The 27,386-nt window shown below is 38.7% G+C and overlaps 1 protein-coding gene across 1 annotated transcript in view; it reads right to left on the bottom strand.

Annotated features, from left to right (window-relative positions):
- Positions 1-24,967, bottom strand: part of ZMPSTE24 (zinc metallopeptidase STE24) — an 83,116-nt gene extending 58,149 nt beyond the window's left edge. The window contains exons 1-4 of the mRNA XM_053707201.1: positions 24,811-24,967; positions 15,456-15,602; positions 14,573-14,659; positions 4,254-4,370 (exon numbers count right to left, since the gene is read on the bottom strand). Coding sequence (XP_053563176.1) covers positions 4,254-4,370; positions 14,573-14,659; positions 15,456-15,602; positions 24,811-24,918 — 459 coding nt within the window. The 5' untranslated portion in view covers positions 24,919-24,967. The remainder of the gene's footprint in view (positions 1-4,253; positions 4,371-14,572; positions 14,660-15,455; positions 15,603-24,810) is intronic.
- Between the last annotated feature and the right edge of the window lie 2,419 nt (positions 24,968-27,386).

Below are 27,386 nucleotides of genomic sequence, written 5' to 3' on the forward strand. Positions count from 1 at the left end.
TCAGAGACAAAGTCATGGACACTGAATCTATTTGGAAACCTAAAAAGGTTACCCTTGTCTGAGGAATCAATGAACTCTTTGGTAAATTGATCCTCCAACCATGTTCTTGAAGAAACGACACAAGTCGATTCGTATGAAATTCTGCTAAATGTGAAGACTGAGCAAGTACCAAGATATCGTCCAAATAAGGAAATACCACAATACCCTGTTCTCTGATTACAGAAAGAAGGGCACCGAGAACTTTTGAAAAAATCCTTGGAGCCGTTGCTAGGCCGAACGGCAGAGCCACAAATTGGTAATGCTTGTCTAGAAAAGAGAATCTCAGAAACTGAAAGTGATCTGGATGAATCGGAATATGCAGATATGCATCCTGCAAATCTATTGTGGACATATAATGCCCTTGCTGAACAAAAGGCAGAATAGTCCTTATAGTTACCATTTTGAATGCTGGTATCCTTACATAGCGATTCAATATTTTTAAATCCAGAACTGGTCTGAAGGAATTCTCCTTCTTTGGTACAATGAAGAGATTTGAGTACAACCCCAGCCCCTGTTCCAGAACTGGAACTGGCTCAATTACTCCAGCCAACTCTAGATCTGAAACACATTTCAGAACTGCCTGAGCCTTCACTGGATTTATTGGAATGCGAGAAAGAAAAAATCTTCTTGCAGGTGGCCTTACCTTGAAACCTATTCTGTACCCTTGTGAAACAATGTTCTGAATCCAAAGACTGTAAATCGATTTGATCCAAATTTCTTTGAAAAATCGTAATCTGCCCCCTACCAGCTGCGCTGGAATGAGGGCCGCACCTTCATGTGGACTTCGGAGCTGGCTTTGGCTTTCTAAAAGGCTTGGATTTATTCCAGACTGGAGACTGTTTCCAAACAGAAACCGTTCCTTTAGGGGAAGGATCAGGCTTCTGTTCCTTATTCTGACAAAAGGAACGAAAACGATTAGCAGCCCTATATTTACCCTTAGATTTTTTATCCTGAGGTAAAAAAGTTCCTTTCCCCCCAGTAACAGTTGAAATAATAGAATCCAACTGAGAACCAAACAATTTATTACCTTGAAAAGAAAGGGAAAGCAAAGTTGACTTAGAAGACATATCAGCATTCCAAGTTTTAAGCCATAAAGCTCTTCTAGCTAGAATAGCTAAAGACATAAACCTGACATCCACTCTGATTATATCAAAAATGGCATCACAAATAAAGTTATTAGCATGTTGAAGAAGTTTAACAATGCTATGTGAATTATGATCTGACACTTGTTGCGCCAAAGCCTCCAACCAAAAAGTGGAAGCTGCAGCAACATCAGCCAAAGAAATAGCAGGCCTAAGAAGATTACCTGAACATAAATAAGCTTTCCTTAGAAAGGAATCAATCTTCCTATCTAAAGGATCCTTAAAGGAAGTACTATCTGCCGTAGGAATAGTAGTACGCTTAGCAAGAGTAGAGATAGCCCCATCAACTTTAGGGATTTTGTCCCAAAACTCTAATCTGTCAGATGGCACAGGATATAATTTCTTAAATCTTTTAGAAAGAGTAAAAGAATTACCCAGATTATTCCATTCCCTAGAAATTACTTCAGAAATAGCATCAGGGACAGGAAAAACTTCCGGAATAACTACAGGAGGTTTAAAAACCGAATTTAAACGCTTATTAGATTTAGTATCAAGAGGACTAGAATCCTCAATTTCTAAAGCGATTAAAACTTCTTTAAGTAAAGAACGAATAAATTCCATTTTAAATAAATATGAAGATTTATCAGTGTCAATATCTGAGACAGAATCCTCTGAACCAGAAAAATCCTCATCAGAAACAGACAAATCAGAATGATGATGTTCATTTAAAAATTCATCTGAGAAATTAGAAGTTTTAAAAGACCTTTTACGCTTACTGGAAGGAGGAATAACAGACATAGCCTTCCTGATAGATTTAGAAACAAAATCTCTTATCTTAACAGGAACATCCTGTGTATTAAATGTTGATGGAACAGCAACAGGTAATGGAATATTACTAATGGAAATATTATCTGCATTAGCAAGTTTATCATGACATTCATCACAAACTACAGCCGGAGCAACAGATACCACAAGTTTACAACAAATGCACTTAACTTTGGTAGAACCAGCATCAGGCAGCGTTTTCCAGAAGTAGCTTCTGATCCAGGGTCAATCTGAGACATCTTGCAATATGTAAGAGAAAAAACAACATATAAAGCAAAATCTATCAAATTCCTTAAATGACAGTTTCAGGAATGGGAAAAAATGCCAATGAACAAGCCTCTAGTAACCAGAAGCAAAAGAAAAATGAGACTTAAATAATGAGAAAAAAAGGTGGAGACAAAAATGACGCCCACATTTTTTAGCGCCAAAAAGACGCCCACATTATTGGCGCCAAAATACTTTAGCGCCACATCCGGTGACGCCGACACTTTTGGCGCAAAACATCAAAACAAATGACGCAATCACGAACAACTTCCGGCGACAAGTATGACGCTGGAAATGACAAAGAAATGACGCAATAAAATGAAGCATTTTCAGCCCCCGCGAGCCTAACAGCCCACAGAGAAAAAAGTCAATTTAAAGGTAAGAAAAAAATTGATTATTCATATGCATTATCCCAAATAATGAAACTGTCTGAAATAAGGAATATTGATCATCCTGAATCAAGGCAAATAAATGTTTAAACACATATATTTAGAACTTTTACATAAAAGTGCCCAACCATAGCCGAGAGTGTCACAAAAAATAAGATTTACTTACCCCAGGACACTCATCTACATGTAGTAGAAAGCCAAACCAGTACTGAAACGAGAATCAGTAGAGGTAATGGTATATAAGAGTATATCGTCGATCTGAAAAGGGAGGTAAGAGATGAATCTCTACGACCGATAACAGAGAACCTATGAAAAAGATCCCGTAGAAGGAGACCATTGAATTCAAATAGGCAATACTCTCCTCACATCCCTCTGACATTCACTGCACACTGAGAGGAAAACCGGGCTCCAGCCTGCTGCGAAGCGCATATCAACGTAGAATCTAGCACAAACTTACTTCACCACCTCCATGGGAGGCAAAGTTTGTAAAACTGATTTGTGGGTGTGGTGAGGGGTGTATTTATAGGCATTTTGAGGTTTGGGAAACTTTGCCCCTCCTGGTAGGAATGTATATCCCATACGTCACTAGCTCATGGACTCTTGCTAATTACATGAAAGAAAAAGCAATTTCCGGTGTCATTTAAGAACAAAACCTGGGAAAAACCCTTGGTTCTTAAAGAGTTAAAATGCAAGTGCACAGAGCAAATCTATATACAGGAAGTATTGTTTACTGTGAAGTACTCAGTGCAGTGCTACACTATATGATGGCACTATGCATATTACAAATTCTAATATCATTGGTAACAAGGACAAATCTGACCTATTTAGTTATAAAATAATTTTGCCTTCCTTACTAAAAATAACACAGAGCAGGCAACACATTGCTAATTACAGTGGTATGTATAATGAGGCTGTGATATTATTATGGATACCTAAAATGCATAATGACTTTTCATGAAGAATATATATATATTTTTTTTTTTTAATTAATTTAATTTTTTTAATTATTTTTTTTATTAGGAGCCAACCAAGTGTGTCTACATGCAGAGTATGGTAAGTGCGGAATAGTCCAAACCTGCTTTAAAAAGGTCCAGTAAACACCTTGAGATTATAAAATGTTTCATTATTTATTGTGCCCCCTTTTCATGTAATTTAGCTCTGAAAATTCATCAATTTATAATTCCCAGAACTTAAACTGCACCCTGCTGACTTCTCAACGTTTTAACCCTGCTACATATCTGTCCCTAATTTGCTTTATTATATAACAATGCACTCTTTACTAACATAGCCGAAGATAGCCTTATTGTCTGTGGACTAAAGCCTAGATGTGCTCCTTCAAATAAGACAAACGGTGGGTGGAGTTTAACTATTGATTAAATAACTGCAGTAAAAGGATATTAATTTGTTTTAAAAACATCTTGGCTTATGTTATTCTATAGCAACTCAAAAGAAATGTCTTGTAATTACAAGGTGTCTACTATACCTTTAATGCATATATGCCAGATAATGAATGGCTTCTCTGCATGATAGTGTCTGTTTACCATATAATTTGGTATTTAAAAAAAAAAAGTAGCTATACACAAAAAGTCCCCCCGGATGAGTAAGCAATTGAAGCAGAAGAGTAAAGAATTGGGCTCCCCCTAATCTTTATTACCTGTTGATTAAAGCCATGTCGCTCCTCTATTACAAATGTATTGTAAAGGCTCCATGGTAGTCCTGTCAGTGCGCTGAACAAGGTTGCAAGAAGAAGAAACATCAATGACTGAATAATCTAAAAAAAGCAAAGAAGAAAGAAAAACAAATTGTGAATACTGCATTATGGAGAGCAGTCAGAGGATGATCCTGAAACTAACTAATCTTCTAAATTGTTTTAATATTCATAGGAACTATGATACCTTGTTCCAAATAAGCCTTTAACTTGAAATTTGAAATTTGCATAGTAAGGTTTTATTTTCCATTAAGAAAATATTATTAATAAACAAATATATTATAAAAATAAACATAAAATATGCCATAACTGTTAAAAATGTTAGCTATGTCATTACAAAATAAATAGCTGTCATTCTGTAATAGAACAATATAAGAACATTTGTTTAATGGTCCTTTTAACTGAATTGATGTAAAGATATGCACTTTAGATCAACTTTCCAGTAAATACTTTCCTTTTAAATTTAGGCTACATCCTATTATATTGAGCATATTAAAAGGGGCATAAACTGTAATTTAAAAGCTAATAGCAAGAGGGGAAAAAATGGGAAAATGACTTGCAACAACCCAGTTAAAAACAATAATGATAGAGATGATGATGATAGATATATTATATATACACGTGTGTGTATAATATTGGGATACTACATTTGAATGTCCTAAGTATGTTGCCACAGAATATGGATACCAAAAGAATTATATTTCATGCTGCGCTAAGCCCACTTTAATGCACCGTGGAAAGAAATGAGATGTGAATTGACATGGTTGTGTTAATTTTCAATTTAATGGGACAGTCATGACCAGAGCACTTTTCCATTTGTCCGTCTGGGACCAAGGCTATTTTTGCATTTCTGCTGTGCTTGTGTTTAGCGGTTATTTTCCTCTTACTCATTTACTGTACCCACACATATTATATACCATTATTCTCGCCATTAAATGGACTTTCTAAAGATACCATTATTTTCATCATATCTTATTATTTACTATAAAAACATTTTTTAGAAAATATGAGGGGAGGGAAAAAAACCCACACTTTTTCTAACTTTGACCCCCAAAATCTGTTCCCCATCTACAACCACCAACAAAAACTCCTATGCTAAATAGTTTCTAAATTTTGTCCTGCGTTTCAAAATACCCAATGTTCACATGTTCTTTGCTTTTTTTGTAGTTATAGGGCAATAAATATAAGTAGCACTTTGCTATTTCCAAACCATTTTGTATTCAAAATTAGCGATAGTTACATTGGAACACTGATATCTGTCAGGAATACCTGAATATCTCGACCTGTATATATTTTTTTTAGTAGACAACCCAAAGTTTTAGCTTTTGTGTAGAGATCAGTCTCCCACCTGACACATGCCATCCCCTGATTCCTCCCAAACAGCTCTTCCCTCCGTAAACCCCACAATTGTCCCCGTCATCTTGAGTACTGACAGAAAAGCCTTTTTTTTTTTTTTTTTTTTTTAAATTATGTAGCTCTGATGGACTATTTTTATATTTAAACTTTTTGAGTCACCAGCTTCTACTGAGCATGTGCAAGAATAAGTGTGTATGAATTTGTGATTGGCTGATGGCTGTCACATGGTACAGGGGGAGTGGAAAAAGACAACTTTTAAAATTGTCAGAAAAAAAATCCACTACTCATTTGAAGTTCAGACTAAGTGCTATTGCATTGTCTTGTTATCTTGCATTTGTTGATTATGCAAATCTACAGTGTTGACTGGTCCTTTAAAGAAAAAAAATATGCGTTTAGTGTCCCTTTAATATACTTTATAAAATGTAAACCTATAAATTTCTGCCTGTTTCTAAGCCACTACAGAAAGCCTCTTATCATTGCTTTTTTATTTGCTTTTCACAAGAGACTGCTAATTTATGTGTGCCATATAAATAGCATTGTGCTCTCTCCCGTGTAGTTGTGCAGGACACAGCACTAAATTGGATAAAAGGCAAGTCAGTAGATAAGTCATGTGATTAGGGGGTTGTTAGAAGAGACTTGGATACAAGGTAATCACAGATGTAAAAAGTATATTAATATAACAGTGTTGGCTGTGCAAAACTGGGGAATGGGTAATAACATAATTTATGCTTACCTGATAAATTTATTTCTCTTGTAGTGTATCCAGTCCACGGATCATCCATTACTTATGGGATATTAACTCCTCTCCAACAGGAAGTGCAAGAGGATTCACCCAGCAGAGCTGCTATATAGCTCCTCCCCTAACTGCCATTACCAGTCATTCGACTGAAAACATGCAGAGAAAGGAAAACCATAGGGTGCAGTGGTGACTGTAGTTTAATGGAAAAATTACCTGCCTTAAAGTGACAGGGCGGGCCGTGGACTGGATACATTAAAAGAGAAATAAATTTATCAGGTAAGCATAAATTATGTTTTCTCTTGTTAAGTGTATCCAGTCCACGGATCATCCATTACTTATGGGATACCAATACCAAAGCTAAAGTACACGGATGACGGGAGGGACAGGCAGGCTCTTTATACGGAAGGAACCACTGCCTGAAGAACCTTTCTCCCAAAAACAGCCTCCGAAGAAGCAAAAGTGTCAAATTTGTAAAATTTGGAAAAAGTATGAAGAGAAGACCAAGTTGCAGCCTTGCAAATCTGTTCAACAGAAGCCTCATTCTTAAAGGCCCAAGTGGAAGCCACAGCTCTAGTAGAATGTGCTGTAATTCTTTCAGGAGGCTGCTGTCCAGCAGTCTCATAGGCTAACCGTATTATGCTACGAAGCCAAAAGGAGAGAGAGGTAGCCGAAGCTTTTTGACCTCTGCTCTGACCAGAATAAACGACAAACAGGGAAGACGTTTGTCGAAAATCCTTAGTTGCCTGTAGATAAAATTTCAGGGCACGGACTACATCTAGATTGTGTAGCAGACGTTCCTTTTTCGAAGAAGGATTAGGACACAAAGATGGAACCACAATCTCTTGATTGATATTCCTGATAGTGACCACCTTAGGTAGGAACCCAGGTTTAGTACGCAGAACTACCTTGTCTGAATGAAAAATCAGATAAGGAGAATCACAATGTAAGGCTGATAACTCAGAGACTCTTCGAGCCGAGGAAATTGCCATTAAAAACAGAACTTTCCAAGATAACAACTTGATATCAATGGAATGAAGGGGTTGAAACGGAACCCCCTGTAAAACATTAAGAACTAAGTTCAAACTCCATGGTGGAGCAACAGTTTTAAACACAGGCTTGATCCTAGCTAAAGCCTGACAAAAAGCTTGAACGTCCGGAACTTCTGACAGACGTTTGTGTAAAAGAATGGACAGAGCTGAAATCTGTCCCTTTAAGGAACTAGCGGATAAACCCTTTTCTAAACCTTCTTGTAGAAAAGACAATATCCTCGGAATCCTAACCTTACTCCATGAGTAACTCTTGGATTCGCACCAATATAAGTATTTGCGCCATATCTTATGGTAAATCTTTCTGGTAACAGGCTTCCTAGCCTGTATTAAGGTATCAATAACTGACTCAGAAAAACCACGTTTTGATAAAATCAAGCGTTCAATTTCCAAGCAGTCAGCTTCAGAGAAATTAGATTTTGATGTTTGAAGGGACCCTGGATCAGAAGGTCCTGTTTCAGAGGTAGCGACCAAGGTGGACAGGATGACATGTCCACTAGATCTGCATACCAAGTCCTGCGTGGCCATGCAGGCGCTATTAGAATCACTGATGCTCTCTCCTGTTTGATTCTGGCAATCAATCGAGGAAGCATCGGGAAGGGTGGAAACACATAAGCCATCCCGAAGGTCCAAGGTGCTGTCAAAGCATCTATCAGAACCGCTCCCGGATCCCTGGATCTGGACCCGTAACGAGGAAGCTTGGCGTTCTGTCGAGACGCCATGAGATCTATCTCTGGTTTGCCCCAACGTCGAAGTATTTGGGCAAAGACCTCCGGATGAAGTTCCCACTCCCCCGGATGAAAAGTCTGACGACTTAAGAAATCCGCCTCCCAGTTCTCCACTCCCGGGATGTGGATTGCTGACAGGTGGCAAGAGTGAGACTCTGCCCAGCGAATTATCTTTGATACTTCCATCATTGCTAGGGAGCTTCTTGTCCCTCCCTGATGGTTGATGTAAGCTACAGTCGTGATGTTGTCCGACTGAAATCTGATGAACCCCCGAGTTGTTAACTGGGGCCAAGCCAGAAGGGCATTGAGAACTGCTCTCAATTCCAGAATGTTTATTGGTAGGAGACTCTCCTCCTGATTCCATTGTCCCTGAGCCTTCAGAGAATTCCAGACAGCGCCCCAACCTAGTAGGCTGGCGTCTGTTGTTACAATTGTCCAGTCCGGCCTGCTGAATGGCATCCCCCTGGACAGATGTGGCAGAGAAAGCCACCATAGAAGAGAATTTCTGGTCTCTTGATCCAGATTCAGAGTAGGGGACAAGTCTGAGTAATCCCCATTCCACTGACTTAGCATGCACAATTGCAGCGGTCTGAGATGTAGGCGTGCAAAGGGTACTATGTCCATTGCTGCTACCATTAAGCCGATCACCTCCATGCATTGAGCTACTGACGGGTGTTGAATGGAATGAAGGACACGGCATGCATTTTGAAGCTTTGTTAACCTGTCTTCTGTCAGGTAAATCTTCATTTCTACAGAATCTATAAGAGTCCCCAAGAAGGGAACTCTTGTGAGTGGAAAGAGAGAACTCTTCTTTTCGTTCACCTTCCATCCATGCGACCTTAGAAATGCCAGTACTAACTCTGTATGAGACTTGGCAGTTTGAAAGCTTGAAGCTTGTATCAGAATGTCGTCTAGGTACGGAGCTACCGCAATTCCTCGCGGTCTTAGTACCGCCAGAAGAGCACCCAGAACCTTTGTGAAGATTCTCGGAGCCGTAGCCAATCCGAATGGAAGAGCTACAAACTGGTAATGCCTGTCTAGAAAGGCAAACCTTAGATACCGGTAATGATCTTTGTGAATCGGTATGTGAAGGTAAGCATCCTTTAAATCCACTGTGGTCATGTACTGACCCTTTTGGATCATGGGTAAAATTGTCCGAATAGTCTCCATTTTGAACGATGGAACTCTTAGGAATTTGTTTAGGATCTTTAAATCCAGGATTGGCCTGAAAGTTCCCTCTTTTTTGGGAACCACAAACAGATTTGAGTAAAACCCTTGTCCCTGTTCCGACCGTGGAACTGGATGGATTACTCCCATTAATAAAAGCTCTTGTACGCAGCGTAGAAACGCCTCTTTCTTTATTTGGTTTGTTGACAACCTTGACAGATGAAATCTCTCTCTTGGGGGAGAGTATTTGAAGTCCAGAAGGTATCCCTGAGATATTTTCTCTAGCGCCCAGGGATCCTGGACATCTCTTGCCCAAGCCTGGGCGAAGAGAGAAAGTCTGCCCCCCACTAGATCCGTTCCCGGATCGGGGGGCCCTTAATTCATGCTGTTTTAGGGGCACCAGCAGGTTTCCTGGCCTGCTTGCCCTTGTTCCAGGACTGGTTAGGTCTCCAGCCTTGTCTGTAGCGAGCAACAGATCCTTCTTGTTTTGGAGCAGAGGAAGTTGATGCTGCTCCTGCTTTGAAATTCCGAAAGGAACGAAAATTAGATTGTCTAGCCTTAGGTTTGGCTCTGTCTTGAGGCAGGGCATGGCCTTTACCTCCTGTAATGTCAGCGATAATTTCTTTCAATCCGGGCCCGAATAAGGTCTGCCCTTTGAAAGGTATATTAAGAAATTTAGACTTAGAAGTAACGTCAGCTGACCAGGATTTTAGCCACAGTGCTCTGCGCGCCTGAATGGCGAATCCGGAATTCTTAGCCGTAAGCTTAGTTAAATGTACTACGGCATCTGAAATAAATGAGTTAGCTAACTTAAGAGCTTTAAGCCTGTGTGTAATCTCATCTAATGGAGCTGATTCAAGTGTCCCTTCCAGAGACTCAAACCAAAATGCTGCTGCAGCCGTGACAGGCGCAATGCATGCAAGGGGTTGCAATATAAAACCTTGTTGAACAAACATTTTCTTAAGGTAACCCTCTAACTTTTTATCCATTGGATCTGAAAAGGCACAGCTATCCTCCACCGGGATAGTGGTACGCTTAGCTAAAGTAGAAACTGCTCCCTCCACCTTAGGGATCGTTTGCCATAAGTCCCGTGTGGTGGTGTCTATTGGAAACATCTTTCTAAATATCGGAGGGGGTGAGAACGGCACACCGGGTCTATCACACTCCTTAGTAACAATTTCAGTAAGTCTCTTAGGTATAGGAAAAACGTCAGTACTCGACGGTACCGCAAAATATTTATCCAACCTACACATTTTTTCTGGTATTGCAACTGTGTTACAATCATTCAGAGCCGCTAACACCTCCCCTAGTAATACACGGAGGTTTTCCAGCTTAAATTTAAAATTTGAAATATCTGAATCCAATCTGTTTGGATCAGAACCGTCAGCCGCAGAATGAAGCTCTCCGTCCTCATGTTCTGCAAGTTGTGACGCAGTATCTGACATGGCCCTAACATTATCAGCGCACTCTGTTCTCACCCCAGAGTGATCACGCTTACCTCTTAGTTCTGGTAATTTAGCCAAAACTTCAGTCATAACAGTAGCCATATCCTGTAATGTGATTTGTAATGGCCACCCAGATGTACTCGGCGCCACAATATCACGCACCCCCCGAGCGGGAGATGCAGGTACTGACACGTGAGGCGAGTTAGTCGGCATAACTCTCCCCTCGTTGTTTGGTGAAATGTGTTCAATTTGTACAGATTGACTTTTATTTAAAGTAGCATCAATACAGTTAGTACATAAATTTCTATTGGGCTCCACTTTGGCATTAGCACATATAGCACAGATGTCTTCCTCTGAATCAGACATGTTTAACACACTAGCAAATAAACTAGCAACTTGGAAATACTTTTCAAGTAATTTACTATAATATGAAAACGTACTGTGCCTATAAGAAGCACAGAAAGAGTTATGACAGTTGAAAGTTAATAAACTGAAAGGTTATAGCATCAAATCTTTGTAAAAACACAATTTTAGCAAAGGCTTGTTCCCATTAGCGAAGGATAACTAACCCTGATAGCAGAAAAAAAAGTTACAGAAATAAACGTTTTTTATCACAGTCAACTACAATCTCACAGCTCTGCTGTGAATGATTACCTCCCTCAAAACAAGTTTTGAAGACCCCTGAGTTCTGTAGAGATGAACCGGATCATGCAGGAAATACAATGAGCTTCTGACTGAATTTTTTGACCTCCCCCTCACACACAACAGTGAGAGAGATCAGTAAACTGTCATAAATTAAATAAAACAACTGCCAAGTGGAAAAAATAATGCCCAAAACATTTTATTCACCCAGTACCTCAGAAAATGAAACGATTTTACATGCCAGCAAAAAACGTTTAACATAAATTAAGTGTCATTAAAGAGCCTGTTGCCAGTCCCTGCAAATTAGGCTAAAGTCTTATGCACACAGTATAATTCCAGTGAAGTGCCATTCCCCAGAATACTGAAGTGTAAAATATACATACATGACAGCCTGATACCAGTTGCTGCTACTGCATTTAAGGCTGAGTTTACATTATATCGGTATGGCAGAATTTTCTCATCAATTCCATTGTCAGAAAATAATAAGCTGCTACATACCTCTTTGCAGATTAATCTGCCCGCTGTCCCCTGATCTGAAGTTTACCTCTCCTCAGATGGCCGAGAAACAGCAATATGATCTTAACTACGCCGGCTAAAATCATAGTAAAAACTCAGGTAGATTCTTCTTCAAATTCTACCAGAGAAGGAATAACACACTCCGGTGCTATTATAAAATAACAAACTTTTGATTGAAGGTATAAAACTAAATATAATCACCATAGTCCTCTCACACATCCTATCTAGTCGTTGGGTGCAAGAGAATGACTGGTAATGGCAGTTAGGGGAGGAGCTATATAGCAGCTCTGCTGGGTGAATCCTCTTGCACTTCCTGTTGGGGAGGAGTTAATATCCCATAAGTAATGGATGATCCGTGGACTGGATACACTTAACAAGAGAAAAAGGGATTATCTATCTTTTTAAACAATAACATTTTTAGAGTAGACTGTCCCTTTAAAAGGGACATAAAACAAGTTGGGATAGACACAAAATATAATATGTACTTTAATTACTTTACCTGCAAATATACACCGCAGTGCCTCGCCATTAACCATTTATTTTAAGTTTCTTGTACAGCTCTAACTTCCCCCACACAATTCCTTTCATGGCTGTATCTATCTCCACCTTTGCTTTGGTAGAATACAAGACTTTAACACTCATCTGCTGGAGCATGCCTAGAAGCAAATAAGCTGCTGTGGACTCAGTTGAAATACAATGCCTGCATTTCTGATGCTTTACACTGATAAGGGGGGTGGATCAGACTAGTCCAAACAGTATGGCTATGTAACTATTTTTTCTTATTTTTGAAAATTTTAAAATACTTGCCAGCATTTTTTAAACATTTTTTTATGCAAAATATGTTTACTTAATTAGCTCTTTTAGTTTAGTCATGTGACTGCTATTGAAACGCATTGAGAAGCATTGCATTGATTAAAATAGCCAGTAGGTGGAGCTGTCCGCTTATGTTGCAGCAAAGATATGCAAGCTTAGCAGACTGAAATTAATAAGTGTAGCCAGACACATGAGCTACTGAGCAGCTTTCAAAGGAAAAAGATCTTCCTGTCTATAAATCAGTCCAGATTGGAATGCATAGAAAGAACTGTTTGCAGAAAAATGCAAGTAAAGTCCGTGTTGTGTGATTATTTTATAAGGTTTATAATGCCGTTTAGCAAATGTTTTTGTCTATTTAACTTAGTTTAATTATATATTCTGTGTTGTGTGATTATTTGATACGGTTTATAATGCGGTTTAGCATTTAAACGTATAAGGTGTTACTTATGACAATTTTGAGAGGGGACAGGAACCTAACTCCCTCACATTATAAACTGGGTTTCAATTTACAACCATTCTTTCTGGAACCTAACCCCGGCGTAAACTGAGGGCTACCTGTAAAATTAATGAATGAATATATATATATATATATATATATATATATATATATATATATATATATATATATATACACACATTTTGGAATTAACTAAATGAATGACAGAACTGAGAGAATACTTCCAAATGACAGATGAAGGGTGAGTGCCAACTTTTGAGCTGGAAACAGAGAGGCAGAAAGTGGGGGGGGGGAAGAATAAGGTTTAAAAGGACCAAAAGATTCCCAAGTTACCTCCCGAGTTAGGAATTATTCAAAACTACTTATGATCATGGAAAGACATTGGAGTCATAAATGAAGTTTATATCAGAAAGCTCTCAATATGGATGTGAGCTAACCACGACTGATGTTACTGGCAATTACTACAATACTTATGGGATACGGCTGATCTGCTGGATTGCAATTACTGGAATTCAGGTAAAATGGCTTTGTGCGCAGGAAAACTATTAGAATGTAAAATAATTAATATTAATTTTTTAAAAAAAGAAGATAGAGAGGAGGAAGACAAACAGTGATGTAAGACCATCTGAAGGAATTAGGAAAACTACTACAAAGACAGGTAAAGGGAAGAAAATAAATTAAATATGGAGAGAATTTTTATTTATTTTTTTCTAATATTTTCTTTTTTTTTTTATATACTTTAATTCCACTATTTCAAGCCAAGACTATACCAAACTCTGCTGGCTTTAGAATGGAAGCATCTTTCTCTGAGCAGCACGCTGCGCAGGAGGAGTTAAAAATACAATCTAGCTACGCAACGTGCGTAGGGAGATTGTAATTTAACTTCTCCTCCGTCGGTTTTCACTGATGTTCAGCCATGCACTGTAGGAAGTTGCGGTGCGACGGGGGCGACACCATCAGAGGAGATGAATTCCTGCTTGATGGTGTCAAGGACCACCAACATCTTTCTCGTGGATCACCAGTGGTCCATGGACCAATGGTTGGCGACCGCTGTTTTAAGGCACTTTAATGGCTGCTAAGCCCCTTACTCAAATATATTCAACACAACATAAAATCAGAATGGTCATCAAACAGTGTGATAAAAACTCAACGAGACTGGCTATTGCCAGAGGCCTTTAGGTATATGCATACTGCTAGGTTTGCTACCAAAAATTCCACATTGATAATTAAATGGACAGTCTACTTGAAAATGTTTATTGTTACATCAGTGTCACGCTACAATGCAAACGCTCTAGCTAGACAATTCTGATATATTTGTAGGCATTTTTACCCATTTCACAGTAACTATGTGCCTACCTCATACTCCGGCCCAAAGCCTGCTTGATCCAGGATATGTGCAGAAACGTTCCATAGAAAAGGAATGCCTCCCAGTACAAGGATTAGCTGGAAGAAAAACAACCAATACGGAAAAAAGGAAAACCCATTTTCAAGTCAGTATATGAAGGCATAAAAGCATGAAATGTTAACACTTGCAACCCTGTAAGCCGGTGTGTTTAACTAAGTTTTTAAATCCTTTGTGTGAATTAAAGTCCCAGCAGTTCTCTGCAGTTTCAGAGCCGAAAATACCAGCGAGCTAATCAGCAGCGGCAGTTATAAAGCTGGGTCATGCCACTATGACTGCTGATTCGCTACTTGCAGTTTCAGCCCAGGACCAGCTGTTCACTGCAGCTCCCAAGTGGTACTTTAACTATGCATATAACACATTTACAGGAGTTAAACACAGGTTTGCAGAGTCACTTTTACTAAAATTACATCTTTTTTTTATTTTATTTTTTTTAAAAACACATGCATTCTTTCCACTATAACGGCCCTTAGGAAAACGTAGAATATAACAGAAATTGAAATGAAGAATTTAACAAAATGCAAAAGGGGGACTGAGTTGAAATACTGGAAGCTGAGCTCTGAAGGTACTAGGCTTACTGCGCAAACGTACCGATTGAGTCAACATGTTTTTATTTTCATATGCACCATAAATGGCTTCATTTAAAAAACATTGTGTAAGCCACATGACTTACAGGTGGCGATGATAAATCACAAGCTGGTTTACATAATATAATTAAATACTAGGTTGTTTTTGATGTAAAACAATAGAATGGTTGACAAATTAAGATCTTAATTAGTATTAAATCAGTGAACAAAAGGAAAGTGTTAGAGTAAAAATATTACATATAAAACATACAGTTCCTTCTGCTTCAGAGTACAGTCCTGACCAGAAACTGAAAGTGCTTTTATCCAGTTGATAAAGTCGAGACTTTTTAAATGTTTCAGGGTCCATTATGTTTTCAAGCTCAGAAGGTACGTGTGTTGTCGTGCGATAAATATACCTCTGAAAAAGAAGAAAACATTAAGAAATAAAATGTTAATCTTTTATATGCAAGTTTTTTTTTCTCACATGTAAGTACATTAAAGGGTAAATACACTTGTGGCTCTCTCTTGATTCATAGTCTCGAAGATATCTAGGTAATTATTGAAAAAGTTAAATGGGAAGCTGCAAGACAGAGGAAGACCACAACACAGAAAAAACACTAAATAACAATACAGAAAATATACCAGCAGAAATGGATATGAAACCCAACATTTTCATGAATTAGATAGCGCATGATATTTAAAAAAAAAAAAAAAAAAAAAAAAAAAAAAAAAAAAAAAAGTACTAATTTACTTTTTATCATTTTTTTCTTCATTCTCTTGGAATATTTTGTTGAAAAGCAACGATGTAAGATGTAAGCTCAGGTGCTGGTGTTCTAACGAAAAAAGCTACTTTGTCGAGATTAGCTACCTTGATGTGCGCATGCTCACAACGATGTAATTGCATTCCACAGATGATTCAAAAGAATCTTTGGAATGCAATTACGACAGATGAAAATGAGTGGTTTGCACAGTACATTTGCACATATCACAGAATTGCTATGTGTAAGTGTACTGTGCAAACAAACGTTTTAATGTTAATAGACCATTTGTGCAAATGAGCACTGAACAGTCCTTTGTAACATAATTAGAAAACACAATGCTGGAATTAGCTACCAACAGTTTAAAGGACCAGTAAATACTGTAGATTTGCATAATAAACAAATGCATGATAAAGACAATACAGTAGCACTTAGTCTGAACTTCAAATAAATAGATTTTTTTCAGGCAAATTTCAATGATATGTCTATTTCCACGCTCCCTGTATCATGTGACAGCCATCTGCCAATCACAAAATGCATATACGTATATTCTGTGAATTCTTGCACATGCTCAGTAGGAGCTGGTGATTCAAAAAGTGTAAATATAAAAAGACTGTGCACATTTTATTAATAGAGGTAAATTTGAAAGTTATTTAAAATTGCATGTTCTGAGTCATGAAAGTTTAATTTTGAGTGTTTCTTTAAAGTACACGTGTGCATGGAGATCACCGCTTTAATAGGACATTCATTTTCATCTGTTTTGAGATTAGCTACCTGAACCTGTGCGCATGTTTAGAAGAATGTTTCAAAGATTCTTTTCAATCATCTGTGGCATGCAATTTTGTCACTATGAGCATGCGCATGTCGAGGTAGCTTTTTTTGAATAGAACACCGGACCATTTCTAGAGCACTATATGGAAGCAGTTTTGCAAGAATGTCATCAATATTTCCTGTCACGTATTATCCAGATGCCTACCTAGGTATCTCTTCGACACAGAATATCATGGAAACAAAGCAAATTTGATAAAAGTAGTAAATTGGAAACTTTTTTAAAATGGCATATTGTCTGAATCCCAGAAATTTTTTGGGGGGTTTCATATCCCTTTAAAAAAGGCACAGTTGGAGGGCAGAGCTAGCCAGCAAAGGTAACAGACGTGGGTGTTTGGAGCTCCGTAACTGAAACTGGTTAAAGTTACTAAAAAGCCGAGATTTTAACATTTTAAATAGCCAAGTCTTGTAGTGAACAAGGATAGCGAGGTCATACAGACACTGGGAGGTTAAAAGACCCGCTATATGACTGTTTCGGAGTGCCTTGCACAAAACAGAGGTCAGAGGCCTACAGCATCTTACCGGCATTGACAACCCGCTGGAACCCATAGAATTGGCCTATCCGGCCGCATAGGGAGCATCAGTACCTCAAGCGGGGCCTTAAGCAGGGCTATTTGCAAGCGAGAAGCCCAGTGAAAGGAAGAGCTGCCCTCGGCAGGGGGCCAGCTTTCAGTCGGAAGGAGACAAACGGACTTCGGGCAGAGTACTCACTTGCTGCCTGGGGCCTTCTGCTCTATCTTCAACGAGCGGTTAAGACCGCAACGGGTTATACACCCCCCCGCAGAGGATCCGCTCTCAGCAGACAATAGGAAGCCGGTAAAAAAAATCTTAGGTGAGACACCAGATAGCAGAGCAGGGAGGTCTGTTGGCGAGAAACGCCATCTTTGCTACAGAAGGAAGAGAGCACAGGCGGCCAGACACTGACAGCGTGGAGACCTCAGAGCAGACCTTGTGAAAGAGCATCACCCGACCTGTAATCTGAATGGTGACAGTAAGTTAGGGAGCGGGGGACTGTACCAATCACCACACTCACAGGCTAAAACCATATGTATATAAAACAGACTGGTGGCGTTGGTTGGGGTCGCTCGTTTCTTGCCAGACACCAAACTGTTTGAGGCTCTTAATATAACTAAATAAAGATCTGTGTCTGGGGATGTCTGTTGCTACGTAGACCCATATAGGCCGTATGGCTCCTTGAATTAATCTGATACGTTTGTACTCGTGTCCTGAGCAGCACGATTGGCACATTAAAGACACACACAAGCCTTATCATTAGACGCTAAGAAGCTAAGTAAATCAAGTAGAGGCCGAGTGAAGCTGCACAGACCCATGGCATACTGTCACTGCATACAAAAAAAATTATCTCCAAAGAGATAACCCCTAGCATCTGGAAATGACAGGTTACATCCAGGAAAGGATGAATACACAAGGCAGATTATGAGACCATGAATTGAACGACAGGCAACAATATACAGTATGCAAATAGCATTTAGGTGTAACACAACATGCTACTCAGAAGGTTGTGGCAGCAACTGTAGTTTCTAGCCATGGAAAATGATCCGCAGATAAATACGGAGTGAGAGGAAATACCAATAAAGCAAGAATTTTCTAACATATTGAGAGTCTTTCTGATATTGTAAGAGGGGATAAGTGTGACCACTCTTTGAAGTCTAGGTTCACCCTATAAGCAATAAGCCAGAGCCTCTTAATACTATTGCAAAGCTGAGGGTCCATCCTCATTATGGCTTCTAGAAGACCTCCGAAAGGAGATAAAACCCCCAAGATAACTGATGATGACTACCTTCTTTAAAACCTTCCAAAACTCCAAGCACAGCAGATAAGGAGAAGGGAACAGGAAGAGTTGGATACAGATCCGACACAAACAGAAGACCTGGCCCCAACAACAAGAACGGACCTAAAGGTTTTAGTGTCTAAACAGAACATATCAGTGAATTTTGATAAGTTGTGGAATAAGATAGACAATATGCACACATCGGTGACCAATAGCCTATCTGCAATCAAAACTGAAATAGTCGACTTGGGAGGTAGAATTGACTCTTTAGAAGAACATACAGACTCTATGGAAGAAGATCTGAACGAAATGTCCCAGTCCATCACATCCCAACATCACTTAATTACTGAGATGGAAGACAAATTAGAGGATCTGGAGAATAGGAGGAACGACATCAGATGGAAGGAGTTCCTGAAACCATCTCTAATAAAGATCTCCCTCTCCTATATAGCTTAGCTTTTCCATCACGTGACAGGAGAAAATGATACCTATAGCATGGGCATAGAAAGAGCACACAGGGCTCTTAGACCCAAGCCTAAGGAAGGTTAGCCCCCCAGATACATTATAATTAAAATGCTCTTGTTCCAAGATAAAGACAAAATATTACAAGCTGCAAGGAAAAATCCAACATTCAAATTCCAAGGGAACCTGATACAGACCTTAGCCTCCGAACCCTGCAACGTAGGAGCTCTCTGAGATCCCTAACTAGGGTTGCCACCTCAGCCATGTTTTCTTGGATACTTATGAGTTACACATGCTGCAGGGTGTGCAGGTAGGAACATGTATTGTGTTTCTGGACAGCACTATTTATATTCCTCCCTGCACACCCTACAGCATGTGTCACTTATAAGTGTTTTGTATTTTAAGGGACGGGTGGCAACCCTATCCCTAACTCTTCTTCTACGCAAGCACCACATACCCTATAAATGGGGTTTTCCATTTGCGCTATATATCAACAAAGACTCTAAAATAATCACCATCAGGAAACCTGAAGATATCACAGAGGTATGTAAGATCCTGGGCTTGGAACCCCCCCAAAACTCCCTTCAACAACTACAGCAGCAATCCTAACTCTCTCTCCAAAGTTATCCTCTCATTCTTCATCAACCAAGTGGTCCAGGGTTAACCGAAAGAGACAGAAACCTTGAACACCGCTGTAATGTGTTTCCCCCTGACAGCGAGGTAATCCTTTTTCTTTTAGGAGGAAGCGTTTGACTCCATGATTGAGAGTTGGCGGACTCTGAATGGACCCAGCGAATATCCTTGTACAGCATAAGGCTGATAATGTAGATAAGTTCTTACTCGCTAGCTACATATACTGTAGGTTGATATATTTTAGTGATGTCAAAGTTATGTAACCTCAGAATGAAATGCCTTTCCTGAGAGACTTTGTTTCAGGATCCTAAAGGCGTTGTCTGTCGCCCACGATCTGGACATTCAAGGGATGTCGTAGAGCAGGGCTCGACAAACCCAGGAGCCTGGGAGCCACTGGCTCCTAGAATTTTACCCCTGGCTCCTAACTTTTTGGGTTATTCTCCATATATCTATATATAAATCCAACTGTCTGGCTCCTAACAAATATGCCTGGCTCCTAAATATTCTTACTGGCTCCTAATTTTTGAACATATTCGTCAAGCACAGTCGTAGAGGCAATCCTTGTTAATTTTGTGTTTATATAAGATTTTAGCAATAGAACCCAAAAGTTGGGTTAAAGGTTTTATGCACGTTATGTTTTGAAATTGTAATGTTTTGTTATTTTTATAGTTTTCCCCAAGGATGTCAGAATGCTGGGAAGCTCACCTGAATATTTTAGGTACTATGCACAGCACACCGTCAGATACATAAAAAATAGGGGTACACCTCCTACAAAGTTAGAGTTATTAGACGATACCATTTATATTAAGTAATGACAAGCACCCTAAATATAAATTTCTCATAACGTAAGGGGACTAAATACAGACATCAAACGACGCACTACAACTACCTTAGAGCAAACATACTGTTACTACAAGAAACTCGCTTTGTGAAGGCTCAAATTCCGCGATATTGGGCCAAACGCTTTACCAAACACTATCATACTACAGCAGATACGAAAAAAATGAGGGGTATCCATCCTTAGTCACTCCTCAATTAATTTTACCCATGAGTCCACAATAGCGGATACAGAGGGGAGATCTCATACTGAAAGGTCAGTTAAATAACACAGATATAACCCTCTGTAATATCTACACCGCCAATGACAACCAACATCTATTTTTTGAACATATTGTACAGTTATTGACGCAATGGTCGCAGTCTAGGATAATCTTAGAGGGCGACTTTAACTACAGTGAAAGCCAAAATAGGCCATCACTTTCTTACAAAATTCAAAGGTGCAATTGCATGATAAAATCAATTCAAGAGTCCCTCTCATCCCATATCTTAATTGACACTTGGGACATGCTAAATGGTCCTTCAACAGACAACTTTCTACTCAGCTGCACACAATACCTATGTGAGAAGACTATATTTACACTAGTCAAATATTGCAGCAGATCCTCATTTCATCTTCTATACACTCATGTGTCTGGTCATATCATTCAATAGAGTCTTTACAGATGCAGGGTGTTTGTGATTATAACAGGTCTAGATCATTGGCCTATGACCCAACAATTCACAGGGATCCAATATCTTTTTCTAAAGCCCTACAATGTATCACCGAATATTGGAATATAAAAATAGACTCCACCACTAATCCGAATTATACGTGGGCAGCCCATAAGTCGGTTATAAGGGGTTTACTCATACAAGAGAAGGCCCTTCTCTCTAGACACGCCAGTAACCAATTATCTCAATTATATAAAGGACATAGCCCAGCTAGAAAAACAACACAGAATGACCAAACAAGACGCCATCTTAACTGTGTTAAAATCCAAAAAGAATACCCTAGCAGAAATCTTAAATAAGCAGGCAAGTTGGGCAATAACAAAACTTAAGGCTCAATACTTCATTTACGTTAACAAGCCGGATAGATTTCTAGCCCATAAGATTAGGGAGCGTCAAAAAACAGTGGCCATTTCACTTATTGAGAGACCAGACAAGGCACACACATCCCACCCACAAGCAATAGTGGACACCTTCGCGGAATATTATGAGGAACTATATAATGGCAGAAAGGTCAGTCACACACAGTAGGTAAGGGAAATCATGAAGGAATTTTTAGACACTACAACCCTGGCATCTCTTTCAGCGGAAGATAAAGACACTTTAAATGCCCCTATTACAAAGGTAGAAGTAGTTCTTGCGATCAACGCCCTTAAACCAGGAAAAGCGTCAAGCGCTTTCCGGGCGAATACTACAAATTATTTAGGAATAGCCTGATACCACACCTGACTAAATTTTGTAACTATATCATGGAGGGCTACCCAATTCCTTCTGAACTGTTGCAGGCCAAAATTGTAGTCATACCTAAACCGGGTAAAGACCCCAAGAAACCTGCCAATTACCACCCAATATCCCTCATCAACCAGGACTTAAAACATTTTACTAAAATACTCGCCAACAGAGTTAAACATATTCTACCTGGACTGATTCACCTAGATCAGGTGGGTTTTATTAAGGAGAGAGAGGTCCCAGATAATCAGACGTCTAGTAAATATCATACATCATCATCTAAATAGCACACATACGCCTTTCTTGCTCCTAGCGCTGGACGCGGAGAAGGCATTTGATAGAATGGACTGGAAATACATGCAGATGACTCTCACATGAATTTTAACGGCCCATTTATTAAAGCTTTGAAGGCGATATACGATTCACCATCTGCACAGGTAACCTCTATGGGATACAAGTCTAAACTATTCCCAATCCTAAATGGCACAAGACAGTGGTGCCCGCTGTACCCTCTTGTTTGCATTGTGCATTGAACCCCTAGCGGCGAGAATTAGATCCAATCCAGATGTCCCTGGGGTCACGATAAAGGAATCGGTACAAATTGACCCTTTTTGCAGACAATATCCTACGTACTAACTAACTATTACCAAACTGCTGATATCCCTGCCCAATCTATATGACGTTCTGGACAGATTCTCTACGATTTCATGATATTGTGTCAATCTAGATAAGTGTGAAATGTTACCTATCGAATTCCCTTCCTACACAGCAAACCTAGTGGAAATCAATTTTGGCGTGCAACAAGTTAAAAACACTCTCTAAAGTACTTGGGAATAAACTTTACAGCCCAAACCCACCACTTATAAAAATTAAACTACATACCACTCTACAAAGATGTTAGAAAAGATATTCAAAAATGGAGGAGGTGTCATTTTTCTTGATTGGGGAGGATGTCAGTGATTAAGATAAACATACTGACACGTCATATTTATCTTTTCAGAGCCCTCCCAATAAAAATTCAATATCCTGAACTGAAAGCCATTCAAGCTGAAATTTTAGCATTTATAAGGGGGGGGGGGGGGGGGGGGAATGGCCAGAATATAATGCAATAATGACAAAACATAGATGCTTATGAGGATTAGGAATACCTAACCTAATAGAATACTATAGATCAGCTAGACTAGCACAAGATGCTCTGATTGGCAGACGAGAAAAAGGAAGCTATTTGGATTACAACTGAGTCAGTCCAACTTGGGGGGTTGGGACTCACATGACGCAATTATTTGGGAAACGAAACCAGCACCCTATCACAGAGCAGGGGCTGGATGCCCGGGGACAGAACTCAGTAGGTATGTCTGATCTCAATTTACAGTGAAACAGGGAATATGACAAGTCAAGTCCATTCTAATGGCAATCAGGTATCTGCTAAATCAGGGCTCAACAAACCCAGGAGCCTGGGAGCCACTGGCTCCTAGAATTTTACCCCTGGCTCCTAACTTTTTGGGTTATTCTCCATATATCTATATACAAATCCAACTGTCTGGCTCCTAAAAATATGCCTGGCTCCTAATTTTTGAACATATTCGTCAAGCACTGTGCTAAATAGGGAGTTTAGGAAAGAAATAGCTAAATGGGAAAATAAGGGCTTGTATCGGGTGGCAGATCTCTTATTACAGAATAGATCAATGACGTTCTCTCAGTTACAAGACAAGTTGTCCCCTATTAAGATTCACTTACGGTTAGGACGGCATAGAATGTCATAAGGTCAGGAAGGGGTTAATAAAACACTGTTAGTTATGTAAATCTTGGAGATGGGTAGAAAACAGGTTATGGCATTTTGTGTAGTGTTTCAAAAGATAAAGTAAACAGTCCCTTTAAATGTTAAGACCCATGGACCATAATTTAATAATCTCTGATTGAGAAAATATATATATATATTTATATTTGCAGGACATAATAATGATTACACTCGGCAGTAGTGGCATTACTGGGCAAAAGACAGTTGAAAAGCATCTAATTTAAAGGGACATAAAAGAAAATGCTTTAATTTGTCACAACATTTTTTTACTGCACTGTTACTGCGAAAGGGTTAAACACATTGCCAAAAGCCAGTTCCAGAGCAGTAATGTACTACCAGAATCTAACTGAACACATCTGGTGAATTAATGGAATGTTACTAGACACATCCTCACTAGCTAGCTCCCGGTAGTACATTACTGCCACATATTTTTCAAAAAAGGATACCATGAGTAGAAAGTAAATTTTACAAAATTAAGTCAATTGAGACGTTGCTTTAAAAAGCTGACAGCTTCTTCCTTCACAAGCTAGAGAGAGTGCTACCATCAAAAGCAATGAGAAGAGTGGTGCAAGTATGCATAGGTTTTACCATCCTAATCATCATTGTAGAAAAAATAAAAACTTTCCCATAGAGCTGCACAAGTTTATATAAAATAAATTAGATTTTTCTAGGACCTACGTTTAAACCACATTTATGTACAAATCCTATTACAGTGCATAGATTTAAATACAATCTTTAAAACCCACAAAGTTTTCTATCACTTTAAGTATGAAAATTCAGTATTTGATATGGAACCACAAACTGCATGTAATTTATGAAGGTTAACCAATACCTCACTGCACAGGTCATATTATCATCAAATAATGCAACGAGAATGCCAGACACCAGAGTTCATTGCCTATTAAACAGAAGCCAGTGCTCTGTCGGTATCGGTAAGATAAAGCTCGCAGAACAATTCTTTCTCCTTGCTTTTTTTTTTTTTTTTAATAGAAAATGAAAACAGACACCATTTTTTTCGGGCAGGTCCCCTGTTGTCATTTCCAGCCGTTTCACAATACCAGTCGGTTGTCATACTAACCTGCCTGTTGGCCAGGTAGGCCTCCCACACGTACACGAGCCATGAGAACAACAACACCGAGTAAAAGATCTGTTGTTCCACTGACAACTCAAACAGGAGAGGCAACATGGTCGCTGAAGAGAAACTGGACAAACACCGGCCTGTAGCAGAGGCGCACAAGGAGCCTGCTGCTGATTGGCTTACAGCCGGCACCATAGGTAAGAACCATCCTGATTGGCTCTGGGTGATGACTATATTTGTCGCCGCCTCTTAGTTTTCCTGTAAATGAATGTACAATTGTACATTCATATATTGCCCCTGGATAATTGGTTAGTGGTATCTCGCAAACACGAGTTTTCATTGGTTTTGATGTCTGTCAACTGTGACTATTCGGATTGGTTGTTTCTGTGGGTTTGTAATGACAAACGGGAAATTACACTATTTTTGGGCGACCTGGCCCTAGGAATTAGTTATACGACTCATCGCTTGTGGTAGCTCTCAGATGCTAAATGTTCTAACGTTTTTGTTAAAAGAGCAATAATTGTTTTAATGACACGCAAATTTGAGTCTTTCAGTGTATGAATGCAGCACTATGTACCGATAGGGAGTTAATGAATGCATTGTTTACTAGATTTTTATTTATATAGCTTAAAAGGACACTTAACCCAACATTTTTCTTTCATGGTTCAGGTAGAGAATATAATTTTAAACAACATTACAATTTACTTCTATTATCTAATTTGCTTAATTCTTTAGATATCCTTTGTTGAAGAAATAGCAATGCACATGGGTGAGCCAATCACACAAGGCATCTATGTGCAACAACCAATCAGGAGCTACTGGGCTTATCTAGATATGCTTTTCAGGAAATGATATCAAGAGAATTAAGCAAATTAGATAATACAAGTGTATTAGAAAGTTGTTTAAAATGACATGCTCTATCTAAATCACAAAAGAAAAAATTTGGGTTTCATGTCCCTTTAACATGTCTGTTATTCAAGCGATTTAGATTTTACAATTTAATACAGCAGTGTTTAGTAATATCTTAAACGTACGAATGAACAAGTTTTCAAGAGCTCCCCTTTTCACAGTCTGGACTGAAACAATATTTACTGATCCATGTGAATGATGCAATTTATAAATAACCACTAAAAAGGCTAAGAAAACATTTTTTTTAGTAAAAATGACAAATTAAAAAAAGTTTAAAAAAGGACATCAAACACACATTTTTTTCTTCCATGATTCAGATCAAGCATACAATTGTCAACATCTTTCCAATTTACTTAATTTTCATGATATCCTTAGCTGAAGGGGCAGCAATACGCTACTAGGAGCTAGCCGAACATATTGGGTGAGCCAATGACAGTTAGCAGCTAGGTCTCATAAGTGCTCCTGAGCCTACCTAGATATTCTTTTCAAGCATTTCAACAAAGGATAAAAGCAAATGAGATAGAAGTAAATTGGAAAGTTATTTAAAATTACACCTACATGGCCTATCTGAATGATGAAAGTTTAATTTTGACTTTGGTATCAGTCATGCACTTGCTACTAATGCAGATTGGCTTATAGACATTTCTGAGCATTAGCAGGAATCAATCAATGAACATTAACAAGAAGTAACTATTAGCCTTTGAACTACCTATCAGTCTGATACAGCTGTAATTGTATTTTTTAAAAAAATAGAATTTTAACATTTAGATTTGTATTCATATGTCACTATTTATGTACAATGATAAAGAATCACACACGCTTTCTTTTATCACACATGCTTGGTTTTCTGACAGCAATAGTATTTCATATATTAGTTGTAGTTAAAAAACTTCAACAATTTCAAATACACAAAAAGGAGACATGTCAGTGTTGAACAGGTATTTCTGATCTGCCCTTGGTTTGGTAAAATTGAGCATTCAAGCAGGCTTACAAGACACGTACTCAAAAAAAAAAGTGTTTGCATTGATTCCAATAACAGCTATACCTTTAAAAGCGACATTAAACTCTAAATCACTTCTATCATGTATAATAAATAAAATAGGCATGTTAACGTGTTTTAATTTAAAACATAACCTAAAGCTGTTTAAATGGATACTGAAACTAACAGGAAATGTATCATAATTTATTTCTAGTATAGGTTCGTGCCCAGGCACACTAACACAGGGTCTCCAGGTAGTAGAGCCAGATCGGCTTAAAGGGACACTGAACCCAAATTTTTTTCTTTTGTGATTCAGAAAGAGCATGCAATTTTAAGGAACTTTCTAATTTACTCGTATTATTAATTTTTCTTCGTTCTCTTGCTATCTTTATTTTAAAAAGAAGGCATCTAAGCTTTTTTGGTTCAGTACTATGGACAGCACTTTTTTATTGGTGGATGAATTTATCCACCAATCAGCAAGAACAACCCAGGTTGTTCACCAAAAATGGTCCGGCATCTAAATTTACAATCTTGCATTTCAAATAAAATACCAAGAGAATGAAGACAATTTGGTAATATGAGTAAATTAGAAAGTTGCTTAAAATTTCATGCTCTATCTGAATCGCAAAAGAAAAAAATTGGGTTCAGTGTCCCTTTAATGTGCTGCTCTGCTTCAATGAGTTCACTA

Source organism: Bombina bombina, chromosome 3 (assembly GCF_027579735.1).
Source record: "Bombina bombina isolate aBomBom1 chromosome 3, aBomBom1.pri, whole genome shotgun sequence".
Lineage (NCBI taxonomy): Eukaryota > Metazoa > Chordata > Amphibia > Anura > Bombinatoridae > Bombina > Bombina bombina.